The sequence below is a fragment of the Magallana gigas genome, chromosome 5, assembly GCF_963853765.1.
Source record: "Magallana gigas chromosome 5, xbMagGiga1.1, whole genome shotgun sequence".
NCBI lineage: Eukaryota > Metazoa > Mollusca > Bivalvia > Ostreida > Ostreidae > Magallana > Magallana gigas.
Window position 1 is genome coordinate 20200295 of NC_088857.1, and position 24924 is coordinate 20225218.

Here is a 24924-nt window from a genome sequence, read left to right on the forward strand (position 1 = left end):
CCACAGCGTTTGAACGAGTTGTTTTTCATTTAGCTGCGTTCACACAGCGAGCCAAAGAGCTGTTGCTGCGATCATCGCGTTCTCTTGTCGTTTCTTCTGCGTTTATTAGCGTTTGTACCGCGCTCTCACGGCATTTCTAGTGCGTTGTCAGCCAGAGCACGAAAACTCGAACAAGGGCTGATGTACAATAGCAAGCGATGTGGTATTATCAAACTACATGTATGTAAAAAGTAGCATTTGCGAATATTCCAGGATTTATTAGTTGTAAATTCTTGTTCGTTCCCATACAACTATACAAATTATCATTAACATACCCAGAAGAAGAAAACGTCTTGTGAGCGCAGTCAGCGTGCTGAGTAGGCCGTGGACGCGCGGTAAAAACTTCTAAAACGTCACGAGCGCTCAGTGGAAACTCAGTAGAACTCTGTGAAAACGCGGTTACACGCCGTGGGAGCTCCGTATAAACGCCTCGGTCGCCGTCAGGACGCCTTGCCATCTTCACTTGTAAAATTTTCAAATAAAATTGTACATTTTTTCAGAATTTTTCTTGCGAGCCTACTGCGATTCCATGAATTTTACAACACCGTGAACACATGGTGGGAACGCAACTTGGTGTGACAGAGCCTTTATTGGCATGCATGCAGTTATGTTTAATTTTCAAATGATTCCACCACAACAAAAATTCTACCTTTGTCAATATTCTATACACAAAGCAGGAAAATGAAATTATTCCAAAATATTTTAATTGAGAACGACGGCATTTATAACTAAGTTATGATTGATGATATACTTTGATAAAGAAATTATATTCTTAGTGGTTGACATGGATTTTTGTTTAACAATTCCTAAAATAAAAAAAGAGTCACAGCCCCCCTTCGCCACACGATCACAGCCCCCTACGCCACATCGGATTTTCGATCAAATACTCCTCAATTCACACATGTGAGTTGGTTTTCTTTTATAAACGTAGATTCTCTATTCACATGGAATGATTTTGGAAGAAAAAACTTGGAAGTTCTGCGGTTGGATTCGAAATATTTAATAAAATACCCTGTAAATAATACGTGGCGCCTACCCCACCTGCATATTGTTGAAGTGTTTGAGCTTTTCCAGAGATATCTCAACTCCCATGTTATTGGAGGTAGTTCATCAGTAATCACTGTCTTCCGTGCGATACTTTTGGTTATCAAAATCGATTTTAATTAAACATAATAGGTCTTTAAATATTCGATGACCTACTTTCACCGCTTCAAAATCACGGCCCCCGTGTTACACCGATCACAGCCCCCTTATGTGGGATTCCACACGGTGAGTATGTATAAGGCACTTTTGTAAACGTTGTGGTAACCAGATAGCCACTGATGTACTTAAAAGGTATATCTGCCGCTTGGAATGCGCCGAAGGAGTTGATGCATTACTCATAGCTTTTCTTTACGATGTTTATGCTGATGACCGATCATGTACATGTGTAAATTTAAAAATTATCGTTACCAAATATGAGCAGCAGTGTTACCGTGAAAGTGTATAGGCCTATATGTTCGTTATAATATTCATGGAAAAGGAACAGCCAGCCTCGCTGTAAATGTTGATTGATTTCAAGCAGACGAAATCGTGAGAAGACGCTTAATTTTCTATTTCGTGAATCAAATAATGTGTTTTGTTTATTTTTGAAGGTTAAACGTTTAAGTTTTTGTGTTTCTAAAGTTGTATTTTGTTTGCTGACAATAAATCAGACACAACTTTACATTTTGTTGACAGTGTTTATTTTGGAAATTCCCGTTCTATAAATAGTGTTAGATCAGAATAGTTCAGAGAAGTAGATCCGACGAAAATTTTATTGATGCAGGTATCAAAGAAATTTTTCGACCAATCAGAAGCGCCGATATCTCATCAAACGTATAAATATTAAATGATTCCATAATTTAAAAAAACTATACCATGATTTAAAGAGGTTCGTTCCTCTGCTTTGGGGTAGCCATTTTGGGTCACCTCTATTTTTAGAAATTATGCATCATATATTGATTCTACTCAAGAATTCATATTTTATAATGCCAATTAAACTATTTTAAATAAAAAAGTAAAAAAAAAAAATACATATTTACAGAGTTAAGTATAGGACTATATTTTGTGGCGGAAGGTTTTTAAAAAGAAAATGAACATTTTTCATAACTCAGTTGTTTTAGAGTACTGTCACTTTAGCTTCCTTATTTTCATTGCAAACAAAATTTCCATATAGTTTGTGCATTAGGATATCTTCACTTTGTTATGAAAAACATATTCTTACAATTTTTCAATATTTCTATCGACACATATTAGCAAATTTAACTTTTATTTCATAAAAGTCAAGAAAAAATAAATTCCAATTTTTGGCTAAAATTAGCTTATTTCATGCCCTATCTCAAATTTTACATAATAGACCAATGTTTTTGGTTTTAGTTTCTGAAATTTGAAATTTTTTTTGACAAGTTTATCATAATTTGAGAAAAAGTTTGAGACTTTTAAATATTTTTTTTCATGTTGAAACAGTAATGGATAAAAACAGTGTTTTATCAGTGCAAAAAGGTCAAAATATCAAATTGAATAAGGTGAAGAAATTGAACATTTTTCTTTATGATTATTTTAATTTTATTTATTTTAAATAGTTTATATTTAGGGATGTCGACGAGTACCAGGTTAACCGGGTACTCGATCGAACGTCCGAGTATCGAATACTAAAATTGGTACTCGGTTACTTGGATGTATATTTTTTAATATTTCTAAGTTTATTTAATAATGCATTAAAACATCGGTTTTGAAACTTAAAATGTCCATTGCACTTGTACATACAGTAATTAGTATTTCTTACGCCTCTTTATATGATAAATGACCGTTATCGCCTGTGGCAGTATTTATATAGTAATTATCGTGACCAAGCACCTGTTACCTAGCTTTTCTCACCTTTGGCTGTCGTCTACCCTTATTTTTGGCTTACTTTAATGATTTGTTTTCACTGAACATCGTTGATATAGTCTTGTATTAACTTACTATTTACATTTAAAAAACAAACACAAACATCAAAATGCCTGACAGCCAGCCGTGGTTACTGGACGCCTTTGATTTATTTAATATTGCTATCTATATAGACAAACTTGCAGAAAAACATCATGATGAACTAGCATATATAAATATATGAAAACTACTAGTATACCGATATACATCAAAAATAAATATCAGAGTCATAAAAAATATCTCCCTTTACACAATGCATCAGGGCCGGTGTAATGAAGAATAATGACCCCCGTAGAATAATGACCGGGGGTCATTTTTCGACGTAGAATAATGACCCCTCTAGCTGAAGAATAATTGGATTTTTCTGAAGAAAAAAGACCCAGGGGTTATTTTTCTTCATATTAAACATGAAGAAAAATGACCCCCAGAGAAAAATGACCCCCCGTAAACATGAATAAAAATTGGTTACACCGTATCCAAGATATGACTTTGAAATTACTTAATTTTTCACTCTGTTCAACTGATTTTGATGTTATAAACACCGAATTTGTAGATAAACCGCTGTATATATTTTTTTTATATCCGTAGCAGGCACACACAAAACACTCTTACATTGTCACAAATTGATTGTTAACAGTTACGTCACTTCTCTCATCGATATACGGCGGGAAATGACGCAAATAAAGAAAGATTCACACACAATGAGGATATTGTGTGATAATTAACGAACAATAATCATGAATGAATTATTGTTGTAATAATATAAGCAATATTCATTGGTGAATGAATTGTTAATCTTGGAATGATACATGTATATATCTTTATGGAAAACGACTAAGGGGACAGGTAACGTAGGAATATGAAGTTTTCTTATTTACATTTCTTGAGGAAAGTGATTTTTAAAAAATCATTTTGCGTTAGTTTTGTTTTCTTCTACGTAATACATGAACATCAATATTCTAAACATTTGTTGTAATATTGTATTTGTGATCATGAATAGACTTTATTCTTTTAGAGCAAATGAGTGAAGAGTACCTGACTATAGTAAATCTTAATACATAATTAACACTGATTGATTATAATGAAAAAAGATTGTTTCTGAAAGCGTTGATAAGAGGTTAGGACCCATGTTAGGGGTTTATATCCCCCTTGATTTTGATCACACGATCTTTATTGTATCCAAAGTTACCAATGCTCATACAAACTATTGATGCATTAATCATCTTGATATTAACTAAACTTACTAAAGTATGCCGACGATAAAGTAAAATATATTTTCTGTACGAGTACTCTCAGTACTTTGACGATTTTCCTTATTTGCCGTTAATCTCTACTGGCGTAATGGCTGCTGTCAGTGCCTACTAACTTCAGCTTGGTTATAATGCCTAACAGTGGAGTAAACTTTTCATAATTTTGGTTTCATCATTAATTCCGCGTGATGCACTTGCATACCCAGCAGTTTGTAATAGTGGAAATCCTCAATGCAAGTATAATTCATGAACAATATGAAGAATATAAAAGATGCGACGGCGAAGCGCGAAGATGCGAAGACGAAAGTGCTAAGTTACGAAGGCGAAGAAGTGATACTACTATCGTTTCTTCGCCTTTGCAACTTCGCACTCTCGCCTTCGAATCTTCGCGCTTTCGCCTTTTAGCTCACCGAGACAAAGTCAAGGGGAGCTTTTGCTATACTCCCGGCGTTGGCGTCCGGAGCTGGTTTAAGTTTTTGGTGCAGGTCCTGTATCTAAGCTATTATTTGTCCTATCTTCACCAAACTTGCTATAATATCCTAGTTATTACTGGTCCTACATGTAACTTCACCAAACTTGCATGGATGGTGCGGCTTATGATACTGATGCACCTGATAGGCTTGAATGCTGAATCTGAGCCATATATTTATGTTGCTTGATGAGGTTTAGTTTTTCGGAACAGGTCACATGTTTTATAGATGATAGCTTGCATAGTTGATTTAACTATATTAAAAATGGAACGCAGAGGTTGCTTCAGATGCAGAGCCTGATCTCCATAATCTAGGATGCTAAAGAAATCTCCTACCTCACTCAAACCTGCTTGATAGATAGATGTGGTTGTTGTTAAATGATATAAAATGATTCCTATGGTATAGTATTGTATGATATGACACACTATTGTTTAATAGGATACAATATAATACCATATGTTATATTGTAAAACGTTATATGATACTATATAATATTGTATCATTCTTTTAAATATTTTATGATATGATATGATATTGTATCATGATATTGTTCTGTATAGTATTGTATATTATGATACAATATTGTAAAATATTATATTGTTTTATTAATTATTTTTTTAATCACATGATACTATTACATATGATATTGCAATATATAATATTGCATCCTATGATATAATATTGTATATTCTATGATATTGTATCATACAGTATTGTATAATATGATATTGGTTTCTGTGATCTAGAATTATATCGAATGAAATTGTATAGATGATATTGTAATATTATAAAATATCGTATGATACGATATTGTATAATACGATATTAGTTTATATGATATATTATCATATCACATGAAATTGTATTTTATGATGATGTAATATATATTATTGTATCCTATGATACAATATGTATAATATAATTGTATTATATAATATTTTATTTTATCCCATGATATTGTATCATTTGATATGATACAATGTTGTATCTATTTATATTGTATCATATAATACAATATCATATTATTTATCAAATATGATACAGTATCATACAATACAATATCATATTATATTATACAATATAATAACACATGTTTCAATGTTATGATGTATTATTGCAATATGATATTGTTTCATATAATACTATATTGTATTATGTTGTATGATATTGTATTATTTGATAAAATACAATAATGTATAACGCAATACAATGTCATATCATACGTTACAATATCATATCTCACAATTTTTGTACGGTATTTTATGGTATTATATGATATATATTGTAAGTCTGACAGGATGCAATTTTTAATTTTATATTTTGTTTTGATTAACATATGATCATATGATTATCATACAATTTTTTAACAGATTATATACGATAATGTGTCAAAACAGAATCCACGAATATTCAAGGTCATTAAGGATGGTTTTCATATAATATGATAAAGGTGGTCTCATAAAGGTGATGCCTCATAAAGGTTATGCCTCGTCTCGGTGAGCATTGAAATCTGTGATTACCTATGTTTTATAATTGCTGAACTCTTTATCGTTTAAGGGTTCCGAGGCATATTTTGGAAAATTTATTTTTATAAAATTGATAAAATTAAATAATCCAGGGGGATAGGGTCCGAACCTCCTCTCCCCTTTTACTGCGTGAAATTATTAATATTGAATTTTCCCGGGGGACGGACCCCCTCCCCCCCCCCCTCTAGATTCATGCATCAGCAAGGAGTGTCGCATAATGAAATTAGAATGTTACTGTGTTTGGTCCACGGTAAACAGACGGCTGGTTAGTGACAGGAGTCTGGAAGTGCATATGTACACATTATGGTGGACATCAAATTTTGTATGGAGTATATAATGATTAGGCATAGCCAGCACTGGTAAACATATATATCATATGTACACATTAAAATATTTATAAACATTCATAGTAAGCGCGATGGCCTAGCGCATGCGTACCAATGATAGCCTGGATTAATCAAAAAACCTTGGCGAGTACGGTGCCTGCATTAAATTCCCTGTATCGACCGAGACTTGCTGAATACAATCAAAAAAAGGCGAAGGCGAAGATGCGAAGGCCAGAGTGCGAAGTTGGGAAGGAGCGATAGTAGTATCGCTCCTTCGCCTTCGCACTTTAGGCATCACATCTTCGCGCTTCGTTGTCGCATCTTCGCACTTTTGCTCCTTCGCCTTCGCACTATCGCCTTTGCAACTTCGCATCTTCGCCCTAAGGTCGTAGTGGCCCTATCGGAACACCATAAATATATGTAAATGTAATTGTTAAAGGGGCATGGTCATGATTTTGGTCAAATTCTATTTTTTTTGTTTTCATTATATTATTTACAATGCTTAAGGAAAGCATTTCTACTGATCATATGAAATTTGAGGGTCAGTTGTAAAGTTTATAAGCAAGATACAGGGCTCACAATTGTTTGTCATGAAAAACAAGGCTCGTGCCCTGTTGTTGTTTACATAGGTTCAATATACCAGTAAAAAATCTTTTTCAAGCTGATTTGTCTATCTTCTTATTCATTTTAAGCATAAATAGACAGTTCCTTACGTTTAACACATTCATTAGGTCTAAAATTAGAATTTTCACTTCAACATTCAAAATGTAAACAAAAGCTTTGTTTACATAGCAAAGAATTGCAAGCTCTGTAACTACTTATAACTCAACGAATGACCTCAAATATTGGTTGCCTATTAAAAATGCCTTACTAAAGCATTGTGAACATTAAGATCGGAATTTTTTTTTTTGCTAAAACGTGACCATGCCCCTTTAAGATGACAACCATACCCCGATGCAATACGTCAATGTCTTGTTATAACGGAAGGATTTTTATTTTTCTAAGCTATACCCCTTCTTTCACTTTAAGTTTATTTGAATATGAATTATAATTTCTGTTACTTTCTGTAAACTACAGCAGTGAAAATTACAATAAAGTAAAGACTATTTCAAAAATACTAAAAAATATACTGAAAAAAAATTAATCTGCAAGGGGGTCATTATTCTACAGGGGTCACTTTTCTTCATGTGGAGTGTGCTCATTTTCATGAAAATGACACTTATTCTTCAGACAAAGGGGTCATTTTTCTACGTAGAATAATGACCGGGGGGTCATTTTTCTGCGTAGAATAATGACCGGGGGGTCATTATTCAACGTCGAAAAATGACCCCCGGTCATTATTCTACGGGGGTCATTATTCTTCATTACACCGGCCAGGAAAAAAACTAGAGATAAAACGATACAAATCGCAGTATAAAAACTCTAGAAAACCTGTGTCTGTTGCCAGGTGCCACTGGATGCAGGGAGGTTGTGAACAGACCTCACAACATATATGGTATATATTTTACATAAAGATACTTAGTAATAAAAATTTTATTAAATTTTGTCTAACTCCTGACGCGCGGCGGCTAGAAGTGAATACCTGAATAACACCTGTCTAAAACCTGTTCTACTCTCCAATTCTATTGGCTACTTATGAACCCTTCCATAATAATGCACCGTTCCGTAAATACAACATTTTCCCGCTATTACTACCGAAACGCGGGAAAATACAATTATATAAATTAGATAGCACACAGTAGAGAAATTGAACAGACCTAAAATGCCGCCACTGACTTCAAAGGTCTGGAAATACGAAGTGCTCATAATTCTTACAACAGAAACACACTTACGGGGAAACCTCCCATTAGATCATGTGGTTTTATTTCTACAAAAGTGACCAAGGTTTTACAGTTATCAATGTACTTTTCATATTTATTAACACTTTTACCGAGTACCCGGGTACTCGATCGGAAAAACGTCCGAGTAACCGAGTACTAAAAATTGACCGATTTGACATCCCTATTTATATTTGTTTTTGATGCCATAGTTCATTCCGATAATAAACTATAGAGGGAAAAGCGATTTATGTGCAATCTGCACATTCAGTGCAGAAAGGTCTCTAAAAAAAAACCCGGCATGAAACAAGCTCTTGACCTCCTCTTTAAAATGATGTCAAATTAAATATAGGTACCGGAAACACTTTTCCCGTGAGTAAATATAGAGTGTAATAAAAATATTGTCTTATTTTCTTAATAATTCCTTTAAACCCGTAAAATACAGGAAAAGATTCATCAAATCAATTATGACGTCATAATGGTTCTAATACTATAAAGACAGTCTAGAATCATTTACTAGATCATATTTACATTCTACTGTGTTTTTCCATTAAATTCCGTGATGTTTAAATGCCTCTAAATGCAACAAGTAGTCAAAGGTCAAATTGACGAGTTTTATTATGACGTCACAAACGTTGAACGCTGTAAACTGCAACGTCACAAGCGAAAATCAAAGTTCACGCTTATGGCTGTTACTGTGGCTCTTCCATTAATATTAACTTACCCTTAGGATAAGATAGGAATTTTAAGGTATGAATCACATTTGCAGACAAGGGTAGAGGTTAAAAAAAATTACGCGCGTTACTTAATTTGTATGCACACACCGCTGCAGTTATGAGAGTGTATACTTCAAAAAATCATGATTCAATGCTATATTGACCTTTTACTACTGTTAGCGTATTATGACGTTATAAAGGTGTGACGTAATATATTTTTCCATGACGTTATAGATTTAACGAGGCCGAGTACAGATCGAGTAGGCACGCTTTCGCGCAGCGTTTCATTCGTATTGAGATGTCATCTTTTTGCTTTGTTCACACCATGGCGTGATAGTTTCAACTGCAGATATCTAAGCATTGAATCATTATTTTTTTGAAAGATATAGTCTCATAACTGCAGTGATGTGTGCATACAAATTGAGTAACGCGCGCTTAATGGAAGAGCCACTGTAACAGCCACAAGCGTGAACTTTTTGTGACGTCATAATAAAACTACTCAATCTAACCTTTGAGTACCCTGTGTGTGTGTTACTATAGCATTGAATCATGATTTTTTGAAGTATACACTCTCATAACTGCAGCAGTGTGTGCATACAAATTGAGTAACGCGCGTTAAGTGCGTTATGAAAATTTGTATGCCCACACCGCTGCAATTATGTGAGTATATACTTCAAAAAATCATGATTTAAGAAATGAAGATAATAATTTTTCTATTGATCGACGTATCAAAGAAAAAATTGACCGGAAAACTTCATCAATGCGCGTAGCGCATTGATGAAAAAGTTTTCCGGTCATTTTTTTCTTTGATACGTCGATCAATAGAAAAATTATTATCTTTATTTCTTATCATTTAATAAAACATTTTCAAATAAAAACATCTTAAGTGTCATTGATCAAAAATGTAAATAATGTAAATGAAGCGGCGCGTATGAATACAAAACAACAACAGCAACAATATTCAAAATGGATGCACCTTCAGCTGATGCAGAGCTACTGAGTTGAATTAATGGATTAAACACAAATAGTGAGTTAAAATCTGAACCGGCTGAATTGAAAACAAAAGGAAAATACATGCGATAGCTTGTGATAGTATTCAGTGTGCTAAAAAATTCGTAATAAAACTAGTTATCATGTCAGATCGCTGGAATATGCAACTGGACATAACCATCCAAGGAGAGGCGATCGTGGACGAAAATAGTTGATATGTCGACAAAGAATAGTATGTATAAGCGACTTTTGTAAACGTTGTGGTAACTAGCTAGCCAGTGATGTACTTAAATGGTATATCTGCCGCTTGGAATGCGCCGAAGGAGTTGATGCATTACTCATAGCTTTTCTTTACAACGCTTATTCTGATGACCGATCATGTACGTGTGTAAATTTAAAAATTATAGTTACCAAATTTGAACAGCAGTGTTACCGTGAAAGTTTATAGGCCTATATGTTCGTTATGATAATATTCCTGGAAAAGGAACAGCCAGCCTCGCTGTAAATGTTGATTGATCTCAAGCAGACGAAATCGTGAGAAGACGCTTAATTTTCTATTTCGTGAATCAAATAATGTGTTTTATTTATTTTTGAAGGTTAAACTTTCAATTTTTTATATTCACAAGGTTGCATTTTGTTTGCTGACAATAAAACAGACACAACTTTACATTTTGTTGACAGTGTTTATCTTGGAAATTCCCGTTCTATAAATAGTGTTAGATCAGAACAGTTAAGAAAAGTAGATCCGGCAAAATTTTATTGATGCAGGTATCAAAGAAATTTTTAAACCAATCAAAAGCGCCGATATCTCATCAAACGAATAAATATTAAATGATTTAATGCTTATATTTACTTTTTTTTTAACTTCTTGTCTTGTCTGCAAATGTTATTCATACCTTAAAATTCCTATCTTATCATAAAGGTAAGTTAATATTAATGGAAGAGCCACAGTAACAGCCACAAGCGTGAACTTTGATTTTCGCTTGTGACGTTGCAGTTTACAGCGTTCAACGTTTGTGACGTCATAATAAAACTCGTCATTTTGACCTTTGACTACTTGTTGCATTTAGAGGCATCTGAAGATCACAGAATTTAATGGAAAATCACTGTAGAATGTAAATATAGTCTTATAACTGCAGTATCTTTTCACACACTTTACTTGCAAAAATATTTGGAATGTAAATATTCAGCGAAATTTGTTGAAAATAGTTCGTTTGATGCGTAAAATTGATATTATATTAGTATAATAGTTTTAAAAGCTATATTTGGGCTCGTGTCGAAAACGTGAAGAGGGTTCAGCAAGCCTAGCCCTCTGTCACTTTTCTTTAAGCCTAAATATATAGAGGATATCTATGTTGTGTGATTTTATATTTGCTCTATCCAACGAGTTGAAATGGTGTATATATATTCGCGAGGCTTGCCGACCGAATATAACCATTTCAACGAGTTAAATGAAGCAAATATAAAATCACACAATTATAGATGTTCTATTTATCACATACAATTTGATTTATATTATAATTAAGCTTTTGAGACAGTCCCATATATGACCCGAATGGATTTTTTTCAAAGATTAAAATCGGTGATGCAACGTCGTGTTATGCGGCTATTGAAACCTTGCGCAAGACAATTTAGTGCGTCATTTCTGAGATTAATGTAAAGTTTTACTTAAATACACATTGAAATGATTTATTAGCTCTAAATATTTTTTCTTACAGCTTATTTACTTGATATAAATGGAAATGCTGATCAGAAGACTTGAATAATCAAGTTTGTTGACATACACAAGTTGCGAATGCTCGTAAGTTTGAATTGTCTCGAAAGAGTGACAGTTGTTGAAGTTGTATAAAACAAACACTAGCCTAATGATTCGAAATTGAAAATAGTGAATACGGATGCTTACTGGTGGTGGAATTAAAGTCTTATGAAACATTATTTTGGTAAGTTCTTGTGTATAAACACAACCAGAGCGCTCTGTTTTCCTCGCGTCGTCAGTATGAACTCATTGACATTTAACGTAATTTGCAGTTTTATAAACTACACACAGCATATTGAAAGTTAGAAGGGGGCCAAACTTATCAAAAATCTTGACAAACAAGAAAAAGGGTCTTTTGGTAACGGTTATGTATAAATATGCAAAAAAAGTGGGGGGAGGGGCTAAAGCCAGCCCCCCCCCCCCCCGGTTCCCACGCCTATGCTACGCAGTTATGTGTTTTCCTTCATACATGTATTTGTAATTTAGATTTTTGACAAAATATATTTTATATCAATTTTTGTAGTAGATACAGTAAATGTTATGTTGAAAGTACTGGCAAATCTTCGAAAATAGGTCACTGAAGCGCTGAAGCGAGGGGCTGTGTCAAAAATAGTTCGGACCGGAAGTATTTGATAAAGCAATGCTCGTTTGATATAGCAAAGGTTTATCACACGGGTAATATACACCACACGTATGAGATAAAGCTTAATTCATATATTTCAAGACAGTAACCATGTATCTTATAGTAATGACCCTAAAGGTTTAATATGTGATATATATATATATATATATATATATATATATATATATATATATATATATATATATATATATATATATATATATATATATATATATATATTTATTACTTAAGGTGGCTCGACACACCAATGCATTATTTGATGGATCGATGAAGAATTCTCTTTGAGAAATGATTATTCAAAAATGACACCTATATCGGCCTCTGATTATTTTATATGAATTTTTTTGTATTTTTTTTATTGAAACCGGAAACATCGTTTTATCTGCGGACAAGATATATTAGAGCTAAAAATTTGTTATCAATTAATGCACAATACAATTATCTATAAATACATATCAAAAACGGCCAGATAAACTTTGAAATATTTTTGTAAAAAAAATATTTATGAAAATGAAAAAAAAGGATTGTAGATATTTTTTAAATCTATGGATAAAAACTGCAGATAAACTGTTACTCGCATTAAACAATTGCTGTACAATCATATTTCAACAAGAAATTGAAACCAAATAGTGAAATTAAAGTATAAATGGAAAATTTTAAAATCGAACCGATCCCGATTGTAATTAAACTGATCCCGAACGAAATCACATAAAGTTAGAATGAATCAGAAATTTGCAAAAATTTCAGGTTGTTTAGCTGTAAAATGGTTTCGTCATTTACTAACTTTATAACTTATATCAATTAAAAAATTAAACACGTGACCAAACGATCTTTGGCATGAATTTATTTATTATTATATTACACATTAATTGACAACAAGTTTTAAGCTCTAATATATTCTGTTTGTCTGCAAAACAGTTTTTCCTATTTCACTGAAAAAATACAAAAAAATTCGTATAAAATAACTGAAAGCCGATATTGATTTCTGTTTTGTGGAATCATGTTTCAAAAAAGATTGTCTATCGATCCATAAAATAAAATTTTGGTGTGTCGAGGAACCTTAAATATGTCTGAATATTTTAATAATACTGTTAAGATCACAATTTCCGCCTTTGTCAAATAAAAAAAAAGCCATTATCTGACAAATCTACGAAATTGGGCATACAAAAAAACAACTTTGATAAGACCCCTGGAACAAACCAGGAGGTAAAAGGGTTTTTTTATTTGACCATTTGATGCCTTTTGGCAATAACTATAATATGTAGAACAGAAAAAGAAATCCTTAGGGCAGAAGTTTTAAAAAACAATGTAAAAGCTGTTCCATTTCTAGCAAAATCCCATAGGGTCCTATGTTAAAAATTAAAAAAAAACTTTGAGATGACCCTTCAAACAAGCGGTGTGGTAATTGTCTAATTTTTTATCTAAAATAATAATTATATCAATAAAAATTCATGTAAAAATTTTTATTATAAAATCTAGGGCAGAACAAATTGGACCCGGCCTCGTTAAATCACTATACGATACATAATGTGTTTATCTTCAACTCCCTAAAAATGATGTATTTAAAACATGTCTTATATTAATATTTTAGAGGAATTACTGATATAACATATCATTGATTTTGTTAACAAATCTATGTGAAATAAAAAAAATACGTTACAGTTTGAACGTTTAATTTGATGCAATAGCTAATGTCAAGGTCTAGGCTAATGCAGGGTACTGGCACTGTACCAGTTATCAGCTAAACTTTAACGGTTTTTTTCGTATTTCCTTGTTTCTTGATATATTTGGAAAACACTTGACATAATTTAAATGGTGATTTCCTTGTTTATCCATCTGTTATATTGTATATCATTATTAAGAACTCAAAACATCTTGTTTTTGTGCTTTTTAGCACGCCCCGAATTTGCCATGTTTTACGATTTACTCTACCAATTATTGGCTTTGCGATAAAAACATAGTCAAATCCCTGTACATGTTGATTTCGTACTCTGATCATGAATAAAGTAATTTGAATTCTGTCCCTTTTTGGGTAAGACTAAAGGTAGTAAGGGTTATGATACATAAACAAAATTCATAAAATTGTTCGTTTGTTATACGGTAATAAACAAAAAAGACTTTTCAATACACAATATTGTGCAATCAGGCGTTCAACTGCGCAATGAATGTCTCAGAGTGTAATGAATTCCTTTTGTTTCTACATGAAATATATGTATTGATATTACGTCAAATCAAAGAAGGTATATTATAACATATCACAAAGATGTCATATTGTAGTTTTAACTTATTACATCACTTCCTTCCCACACTGCTGGAAGTGCAGAGATGTAAACCAGCGGTAAACAATGATCGTTCAAGCTCATGGTTAAATCATATTCAAGAAATTTTTCAAGCAAACTTACCTTTTCTTTATTCGAAACAGACGACTGAATTAAAAAATCTCGGACAGTCGCGAGCTATAAACCCGAACTATCAGTTTAGCCGATAACTGGTCTTAGACAGTACCAGTATTTGCGAGTGGTAAAATGCAAATATAAGAAATAAACAACAGTTATTTAGTGAACATGGCTTATGAATAGCAACTGCTCATCTGGCATATTTACCATAATGCGCTAGCGCGCATCATGGAATATGCCAGCAGAGCAATTGCTATTCATAACGCCATGTTCACTAAATAACGTTGTTTATTTCTTAAATATTTGCTCTAGAACATGAGTTGTACGATAATTAAAGATATGTATACTCCAGAAATTACAACTAAACAAAATAATCTTTGTTTGAAACAGCACTTCATTGTACCGGTAATAGCAACTGTGCATTAAATGTGATCTTTTATGACTAGAAACATTAGCGGATTGTGTGTAAACTTGTTATTTAAGGAGTTGGTCTATTTTTTCAGAATGAGCGATACGGAGAATTATGAATGTTATGACTTATGATGGGTGACAAAGGTTTATCTGTATGCACTGTAACAATTGTTTTAACTAGGGTTTGGCTGTGAGTTGATGAAATCTTATACCCGCAGACAAACAAATAAACAATACAGTCTCTGAATCTTCTAGCTCTAAACTTTGTCAGGAAATATGAAAAACAGGTCTGCTGTTTAATATAACCCCACACTTACTGAATCTGTCCGTTCTGTGCCCTGCAGTTAATTGTAGCATCTATCAAGATTGAATCTCGTGGGTAGTAATATTCATTGTTGAAGGTACTGACCATTTTTGGTGGCATCTTGTCATCTAAAACAGATATACAAATATAGATCCCCAATTACAGGGAAAACCTTCAAATCCAATTAAAATGAATTTTGTTAAAGACTCAATATTCTCCATCAGTTATTCAGCTTTAAATCGAAATGAAACATTTACTGCATTAAGAGCCAATGAATATTGAAAGAGAGAGAATTGGAGACAAGGGATTGGAAACAATACTGTTTTCTAACTTTCCCTGGCCCCGAGGTTTTAAAACTTTCTTGAGTACGATCTCGTACTCCAAATCGTACCCCGTGCTCCAAATCGTACTCGTACTCAAGGTATCGAGGTTATAAAACTTTTTCATACTCATACTCGTACTCCGGCTCCGATTTTCTGAGTAGGCTATGAAGCTTTCTCAAAGTCTTACTCAAGACATTTAATCTAAATAAAATGCAGTGCAAACATATAATATTGTTCATGCTGTAACGTTGCTGTATTACACGCTCTAATTTAATCATATTTACATGTATATGAATTAAAATGGAAAGTTTTTTACCATTTTATTAATGACATATCTAGATATAATGGAGGTGAATTTAAGAGTAAGGGCGAACTGTAACCAAGATATCATAACTTTTAGATAGTTTGCTTCATTAATTAATGTACATATAAATGTAAATCTACGTACAAAATACTACCGTTGAATAGCTCGACTTTTTAAGAATTCTGTTTTTAGTCAAATACAACCCATACACCCCATCATTTAAAACAAAGAAATCAATGTACATGTATCGTTATTAATCAATTTCAATCAGATGTACTTGCTGGGTCCATTTTTTGATTATAGTGAAAATGTAGGTTAGTTCTAAACATTACAAAGGATGCCAAAAAACTTGGAAAGGGAAACATTTCATAGAATAAGCGGTAAATCAGTGGCGGAGTAAAGGAGGTCACACCCGCCCCCCCCCCCCCCCCCCCGCCCTAAAAAATTGTCCAAATAAAGTTAAATCATACTCCTTCTGGCAAAGAAAATGTACAACTTGCGAGTCTTAATTATCTTTTTTTTAACTTGGGGGATTTCTCTGCATTAGACTGGTTTCAATGGTGCAATATGAAGAAAACGCGCGCGTGTGTTCAATGGTGTAACTTAAAACCCAGAAAAAAACATTTTGGTTTCGCTGTCCTTGTGTTCAAATATGACCAGTCACCCATATACCCACCTTTAAGTAATTGGTTATACTAACTAGTGTTTTAACGACTCTTCCATTGTTATTATAATATAAGCTGGTATATATAGTTATCTTTTATTAAAACTTCATAAATTTACATTGTCCCATTGAACTTTTTAAACTGATTAATTTACAGTCATTCGAAAGAAAAAAAATAAAAGGATGTGTTTCTTGGATTTCTACAAGACAGAGGAATTTGATGACTGTAGGTCTAAAATCTACAAACCTTTTAAAAATTGTAAGTAATTTTATTACTTTAAGTATACCGGTAATCACGAGAAGAAATATCTCAAACGTCTATTTAAAGACTTCCTTTTTACCCTACAAAATCTCTAGAATCCTGTAGCTTCTGGGGCCGGCTTTGCCCCCTGGGTCACCAACAGGGCTTTGCTCTGCTGGACCATCTGGAGGCCTCAAAGCGGCCTCTCCAGACTCCCTGTCTTATACTGACGCCCCCTCTAACTTCACATTCTGGATCTACCGCTGGAACTAAATATTTTTAAGAGGAATTGGTGTTGATGTGTGTGAGTGGGGGAGGGGGGTCGAATCCTACTTCCTGTGGTTTATCTATACAATTGGGTTTTTTTTTTCAATTTTCATAGAACAGCTACTGTCTGCATGTGGAAAATATTGGCTTAAAAATCGCCTTTCCTCTGTAGTGTCAAAAACGCTGTGAAATTTAGAGTAATTTTGAACAAGGTTCATTTCTTTTTATCTCGAAATATCAAGCCCATTAAAGATAATAAAAACCTATTTTGAAAGTTAACAAAAAGCAATCTCACTTGGAAATATAGAAAGTAATCAAGAATCAGCAGTAAGTATTTAAAACGAAGGTTAAAGGGCGTTAGATGTAAACATAAAGTAATATTTCGAATTTTCAAGTTTTGTATTGGCAATATTTTTAAAATTATGACGTAAATATTTGGCTTCCTAGGTGACCATACATACTACATGTAGCTGTAGAGATCTAGATGTGTTCTTTGTCTAATATAGGCCGCAACTTCTTTTTAATCTTACTGCGGGAAGGTAGAGTATCCATTCCGAACCATATTTGATTTTTATTTTCCAAATATTAAAGAAATTTTAGCATGGAACATCACCTACCTTACGATCTTTATTATTTATTTCGAATTAAAACATTGAGAGCATAGACATGTCTAAGTATACGTAAGGTGGAATGCATTGTTTGGTTTAACATTTGATTATAAACGCTCGAATATAAGGATGGTAGGTCCCGGTGACCCAATAGTCTTAAGTATTATACTAGTATCTTTCTACAAATGAATATTTAAAAATAAAATTTGGTGTTATGGCATCAAATTTTATTCTTAAATACACAGTTATGGAAAAACATTAAGTATGATCGACGTATATATTCTGCTTGAGAATTCGGGTAATTTACAATTAATTTAAAGCTTGTTTATGTAAAAAAAGAAAAAAAAAGATAACACTAAAATTAATCATAACCCGCATGATGGAAGTTAGAATTTATGAGAGAGAGAGAGAGAGAGAGAGAGAGAGAGAGAGAGAGAGAGAGAGAGAGAGAGAGAGAGAAATTTGAAGGGGATTATTGTTATTCTATGCAATCGATTGAAAATACATGTACTACTTAAAATAGCTTCTTCGCATTTTCATGTGAGAGATTTTTCAAAGCCAAGGACACACGTAAAGTTTCTCATTTTAATATTTTTGGGAATGTGCACAAGAGTTTAAGAAAATCCACTAATTGAAATATTTTTGAAATTTCCAATTTGAGGACCACGTTAAACCGAAACAACGTGTTCAAGGCAACTGTGTACTTAAGTTGCTGTACCCCTTTTTGTGGGGTTTTATTGATGGTTCAAGTTTTTCTCACTTAGTCAAGGCTTGAAAATGTGTGTTTAGAATTTATATATACATACTGTGTCATTTTTAATCTTAAGTAACGTCCATTGATATTTTTGAGCAAGCCTTTTCCTATTCATCTTTAAAATTCGAAATACATGTGTTAATTTTGATGCATTTGACATAGATATTTGGTTACTCTAGATAAAAAAGGAATAGCTATATGAATTATCTAAATAGTTACTTGCTAATAAAACAGAACAATTTCAGAGATGAATATTCCCACAGCTAAGCTATATAGAGAAAAATCTCTCACATGAAAATGCGAAGAAGCTATTTTAAGTAGTACATGTATTTTCAATCGATTGCATAGAATAACAATAATCCCCTTCAAATCTCAATCTCTCTCTCTCTCTCTCTCTCTCTCTCTCTCTCTCATAAATTCTAGCTTTTATCATGCGGGTTATGATTAATTTAAGTGTTAACTTTTTTTTTTTACATAAACAAGCTTTTAATTAACTGTAAATTACCCGAATTCTCAAGCAGAATATATACGTCGATCATACTTAACGTTTTTCCATAACTGTGTATTTAAGAATAAAATTTGATGTCATAACACCAAATTTTATTTGTAGAAAGATACTGATATAATACTTAAGACTATGGGGTCACCGGGACCCACCATCCTTATATTCGAGCGTTTATAATCAAATGTTAAACCAAACAATGCATTCCACCTTACGTATACTTAGACATGTCTATGCTCATGTACATTGATTTCTTTGTTTTAAATGATGGGGTGTATGGGTCGTATTTGACAAAAAAACAGAATTCTTAAAAGGTCGAGCTATTCAACGGTAGTATTTTGTACGTAGTTATACATGTATATGTACATTAATTAATGAAGCAAACTATCTAAAAGTTATTTTGATAATCTTGGTTGCAGTTCGCCCTTACTCTTAAATTCACCTCCTTTATATCTAGATATGTCATTAATAAAATGGTAAAAACTTTCCATTTTAATTCATATACATGTAAATATGACTAAATTAGAGCGTATAATACAGCAATGTTACAATATGAACAATATTATATGTTTGCACTGCATTTTATTTAGATTAAATGTCTTGAGTACGACTTTGAGAAAGCTTCAAAGCTTACTCAGAAAATCGCATTTTTGTACTCAGCCGGAGTACGAGTAGGAGTATGAAAAAGTTTTATAACCTCGATATCTTGAGTAGGAGTACGATTTGGAGCACGGAGTACGATTTGGAGTACGAGATCGTACTCAAGAAAGTTTTATAACCTCGGGGCCTGGTCTCGGTGAACTCCAGAGCAATGAACAAAATGTGTATGCTGAACTAATGAGCATGCCCTGGCATATACATACTTAGTATTCCAATCTTACATGTACCATTTATGCAATAAATTTTATTTTGATGAATACCCATTTTTTATTTTGCTTAACCTTTTACATCATGAATGTTGATTACTTTTTAATTGAATTACTAATTTATTAAGACAAAAAACGTGAAAAGCCGACACACCATGAAATATGACAGTTTTAAAACACTGAATTTTCACATAAAAATATATATCTCTTTGACTGTGATTGTCCTTGCCCGTAATTTTTTTAATATTATACAATAATATTATTATGGACTTCATTGAACGGTCAATATGTGGTTTTATGGACCCATATCCAGCGATATCGACCGAAGACACAAAAAGTGATATCAACCGAGCGTGCTAGGTCGATATCACTTTATGTGTCTGAGATTGTATTTGTTAACGGATGGCCGACAATTACCCTTAAAAAATACATGTTTACTACACAGTCATGTGGTATTTGTCAGGAGTAAATCAGGTAACCTAAAAAATGTCAATGTACAGTATATCTTACCTTGACCCCTGACGACACAGGTGAGAGCTCTGAGTAGCAGGACTAAGCATAGTCTCCAATTCATTGCTTTAGTATGGTACACTGCTGATGTTATGTTGCTTTGTTAACGTGGTCAGAATATCTTATTTTTGTCCTCTTTAATTTAACTAGCCCTTTCTGGAAAAAATATTAATGACAATTCATACTCCTTGCACTAATCAAAGTATACAGTATATAAACATGTACATAAAGATCAGTCTTACACCAATACTTGATGAATCATCATTTGTTAGATCTGTCAAAATTCAAAGTTACATGTATGATTTTGGATTGCAGGGATGGTTTATGGATTTCTAATTCTACGCAACACTATACATGTATCTGTTCAAGTGGTGAGTTCCTTCACCCACTTTAAAACTTCACAAGTCTATGTTAAAAACATCATTTTTTCCTATTATGTGACAATCAACAATTTTAATTACTGTAAATGCATCATGTATGGACATAAAGTATTGGATGTACATTGTACAAATGAGGAAGAACCTCCCGGACATGAATAATTAGTCAGTGTTGTCAACAGGTATTCGGTTAATGCACGTGTGTAATCCTGATTTAAAAATAGATAGCAAAGTTTGAATGGTAGAAAGGGGGTCACAAGTTTTTACCTATTGTCTACTGTAGTAGAATGTAAGAAATGTGATGTTGCTATTAAAAAAAATCATTGGTTTGCATGAAAATAAAAATAAATTCATATAGCTGAAATATTTACTAAAGGAGCTAAATCGCCGCAACGGGGCGTTTTGCTTAATGCCCCGATTTTTCGATCGATTGGGTAATTTCATTTAACTTGAAAAGAATGTAACTTGCGTATACATTGAACAATTCGTATGTTGATTCGATAGATTCCTCCTGAAACATCTTATTATATAATAAGTATATACTGTATTGTTGTAACAAAACAAATGTTAAAAAAATGAGATGTCCCCCTCCACATGGATCCATGAATGTGTTTATTCAAAGCATCGGATCTTTTATCGTTTGAAGCAGGACTCCGCGCCACAATGTCACATTTATAATTTTTACGCGTCGATAAAAAAGAAGACGAGTCCAAAATAGATCAGAAAGAGTTATCCTGTAATGAGATGCTTCGATGCGCATCGGGTGTACAAATGCAGCTTTATTATTTTTTTTATAAAAAAGCTTTCCTTTATGCTATATTCTATTAATGAATTTATGAACAGCAGCAAAAATTCAAATTCATTTCTTATAAAATATAAATGATATATGACGCACCATTCATGAAAGTTTGGTGAAGTTTGGACCAGTATTAAGTCAGATATAATCATCAGAGGGCAAATGCTTCAAAAGCTTAGACCAGGCCCCGAGGTTATAAAACTTTTTCCATACTCGTACTCATACTCATACTCCGTACTCCGAGTATGTGCTCCACTGAGTACGACTTTAAAAACCGAGGTTATAAAAGTGTTGGAGTACGTTCTCCGCTGAGTACTATTTTGAGTATGCTCCAAAAGCCGATCGATGAATTTTTACGTCTCTGAAGAAAGACAGAGAACGGTAATTCATGTAAATAGTCCTGGCATGTAGGCAAACTGTACATGTATTCAGATTAATTATTTATTAACAAAATGTAACACATTATTTACATGTACATATTACCTTCTCCATCTGCAAGCATGGAGATGTGTCTGCATCTATAACTTATGAATTTTTGAGCAACAGAGACGATAAATCCAGTGTAATTGGTAAAATTATCAACAAATTGTGTTTATGTCAAATCTCTCTCTCTCTCTCTCTCTCTCTCTCTCTCTCTCTCTCTCTCTCTCTCTCTCTCTCTCTCTCTCATGAGACTCAGATAGGGATTCATGCATGTGATGATTAAGTATAATTATGTTGTAAGGAACGATATGAATATAAAAGAAAGAAGTAAGAATTTACACGGATATGAAGAGAGTATTTCAACATAGAATTTAGTTCGATAAATCTAAGTTTTCCTGGCTTTTATACGATTTTGATATTTTACATGCTAGGAAAAGGTCAGAAACGACGCCAATATAAAACTGGAAAGTCACTGCCCCCAAGTGGATATCTCTTAAGATATTTAGTGAGCAGTTCCTGTATTTGGGAAAACAGGGAACAGTTTAATTCAAAAATAGAAACATATACTTGGGAAAATCACAAAAATACTGAGAAGATCCGTTTATTTTTACACTCATATAGTATACACTAAGGAAATTATATGGGTATTCCAATTTAATTGCAACATACTTAGTACTATATTTGCCTTTTAAAATTCTTGTGAGAAAAAAACATTTAATATCTTGAAGGGGTGGGGTGGGGGTGGGTGTTGGAATTGCATCAATGAACATATGCTAAAGGCCAAGGACACACGTAAAGTTTCTCATTTTAATATTTTTGGGAATGTGCACGAGAGTTTAAGAAAATTCACTGAAATATTTTTGAAATTTCCAATTTGAGGACCACGTTAAACCGAAACAACGTGTTCAAGGAAATTGTGTACTAAAGTTGCTGTACCCCTTTTTGTGGGGTTTTATTTATGGTTCAAGTTTTTCTCACTTAGTCAAGGCTTGAAAATGTGTGTTTAGAATTTATATATACATACTGTGTCATTTTTAATCTTAACTAACGTCCATTGATATTTTTGAGCAAGCCTTTTCCTATTCATCTTTAAAATTCGAAATACATGTGTTAATTTTGATGCATTTGACATAGATATTTGGTTACTTTAGATAACAAAGGAATAGCTATATGAATTATCTAAATAGTTACTTGCTAATAAAATTAAACAATTTAAGAGATGAAAATCTCATACATAAAAATGCAAAGAGGCTATTTAAAGTAGTACATGTGTTTTCAATCGATTGCATAGAATAACAATAATCCCCTTCAAATCTCAATCTCTCTCTCTCTCTCTCTCTCTCTCTCTCTCTCTCTCTCTCTCTCTCTCTCTCTCATAAATTCTAGCTTTTATCATGCGGGTTATGATTAATTTAAGTGTTATCTTTTTTTTCTTTTTTTAACATAAACAAGCTTTTAATTAACTGTAAATTACCCGAATTCTCAAACAGAATATATACGTCGATCATACTTAATGTTTTTCCATAACTGTGTATTTAAGAATAAAATTTGATGTCATAACACCAAATTTTATTTGTAGAAAAATACTAATATAATACTTTAGACTATGGGGTCACCGGGACCCACCATCCTTATATTCGAGCGTTTATAATCAAATGTTAAACCAAACAATGCATTTCACCTTACGTATACTTAGACATGTCTATGCTCTCGATGTTTTAATTCGAAATAAAGAATAAAGATCGTAAGGTAGGTGATGTTCCATGGTAAAATTTCTTTAATATTTGGAAAATAAAAATCAAATACTGGTAGATGGTTCGGAATGGATACTCTACCTTCCCGCAGTAAAATTAAAAAGAAGTTGCGGTCTATATTAGACAAAGAACACATCTAGATCTCTGCAGCTAGATGTAGTATATGGTCACCTAGGAAGCCAAATATGTACGTCATAGTTTTAAAAATATTGCCAATACAAAACTTAAAAATTCGAAATATTATCTTTATGTTTACATCTAACGCCCTTTAACATGCGTTTTAATTGCTTACTGCTGATTCTTGATTACTTTCTACATTTCCAAGTAAGATTGCTTTTTGTTAACTTTCAAAATAGGTTTTTATTATCGATATTTCGAGATAAAAAGAAATGAACCTTGTTCAAAATTACTCTAAATTTCACAGCGTTTTTGACACTACAGAGGAAAGGCGATTTATAAGCCAATATTTTCCACATGCAGACAGTAACTGTTTTATGAAAATAAAAAAAAACAACAACAATCGTATAGATAAACCATAGGAAGTAGGATTCGCCGCCCCCCCCCCCTCCCCCCACTCACACACACCAACACCAACTCCTCTTACAAAATATTTAGTTCCAGGGGTAGATCCAGAATGTGAAGTTAGAGGGGACGTCAGTATAAGACAGGGAGTCTGGAGAGGCCGCTTTGTGGCCTCCAAATGGTCCAGGGCAAAGTCCTGTTGGTGACCCAGGGGGCAAAGCCGGCCCCGGAAGCTCCAGGATTCTAGAGATTTTGTAGGGTAAAAAGGAAGTCTTTAAATAGACGTTTGAGATATTTCTTCTCGTGATTACCGGTATACTTAAAGTAATAAAATTATTTACAATTTTTAAAGGTTTGTAGATTTAAGACCTACAGTCATCAAATTCCTCTGTCTTGTAGAAATCCAAGAAACATATCCTT

General features: G+C 33.0%; 1 protein-coding gene across 1 annotated transcript in view; it reads right to left on the bottom strand.

Annotated features, from left to right (window-relative positions):
* The window catches only part of LOC105322297 (neural cell adhesion molecule L1-like), a 60693-nt gene that overhangs the window by 21280 nt on the left and 14489 nt on the right, over positions 1 to 24924 (bottom strand). Inside the window, exons 3-4 of the mRNA XM_066084353.1 lie at positions 20633 to 20788; positions 15607 to 15721 (exon numbers count right to left, since the gene is read on the bottom strand). Coding sequence (XP_065940425.1) covers positions 15607 to 15721; positions 20633 to 20696 — 179 coding nt within the window. The 5' untranslated portion in view covers positions 20697 to 20788. The remainder of the gene's footprint in view (positions 1 to 15606; positions 15722 to 20632; positions 20789 to 24924) is intronic.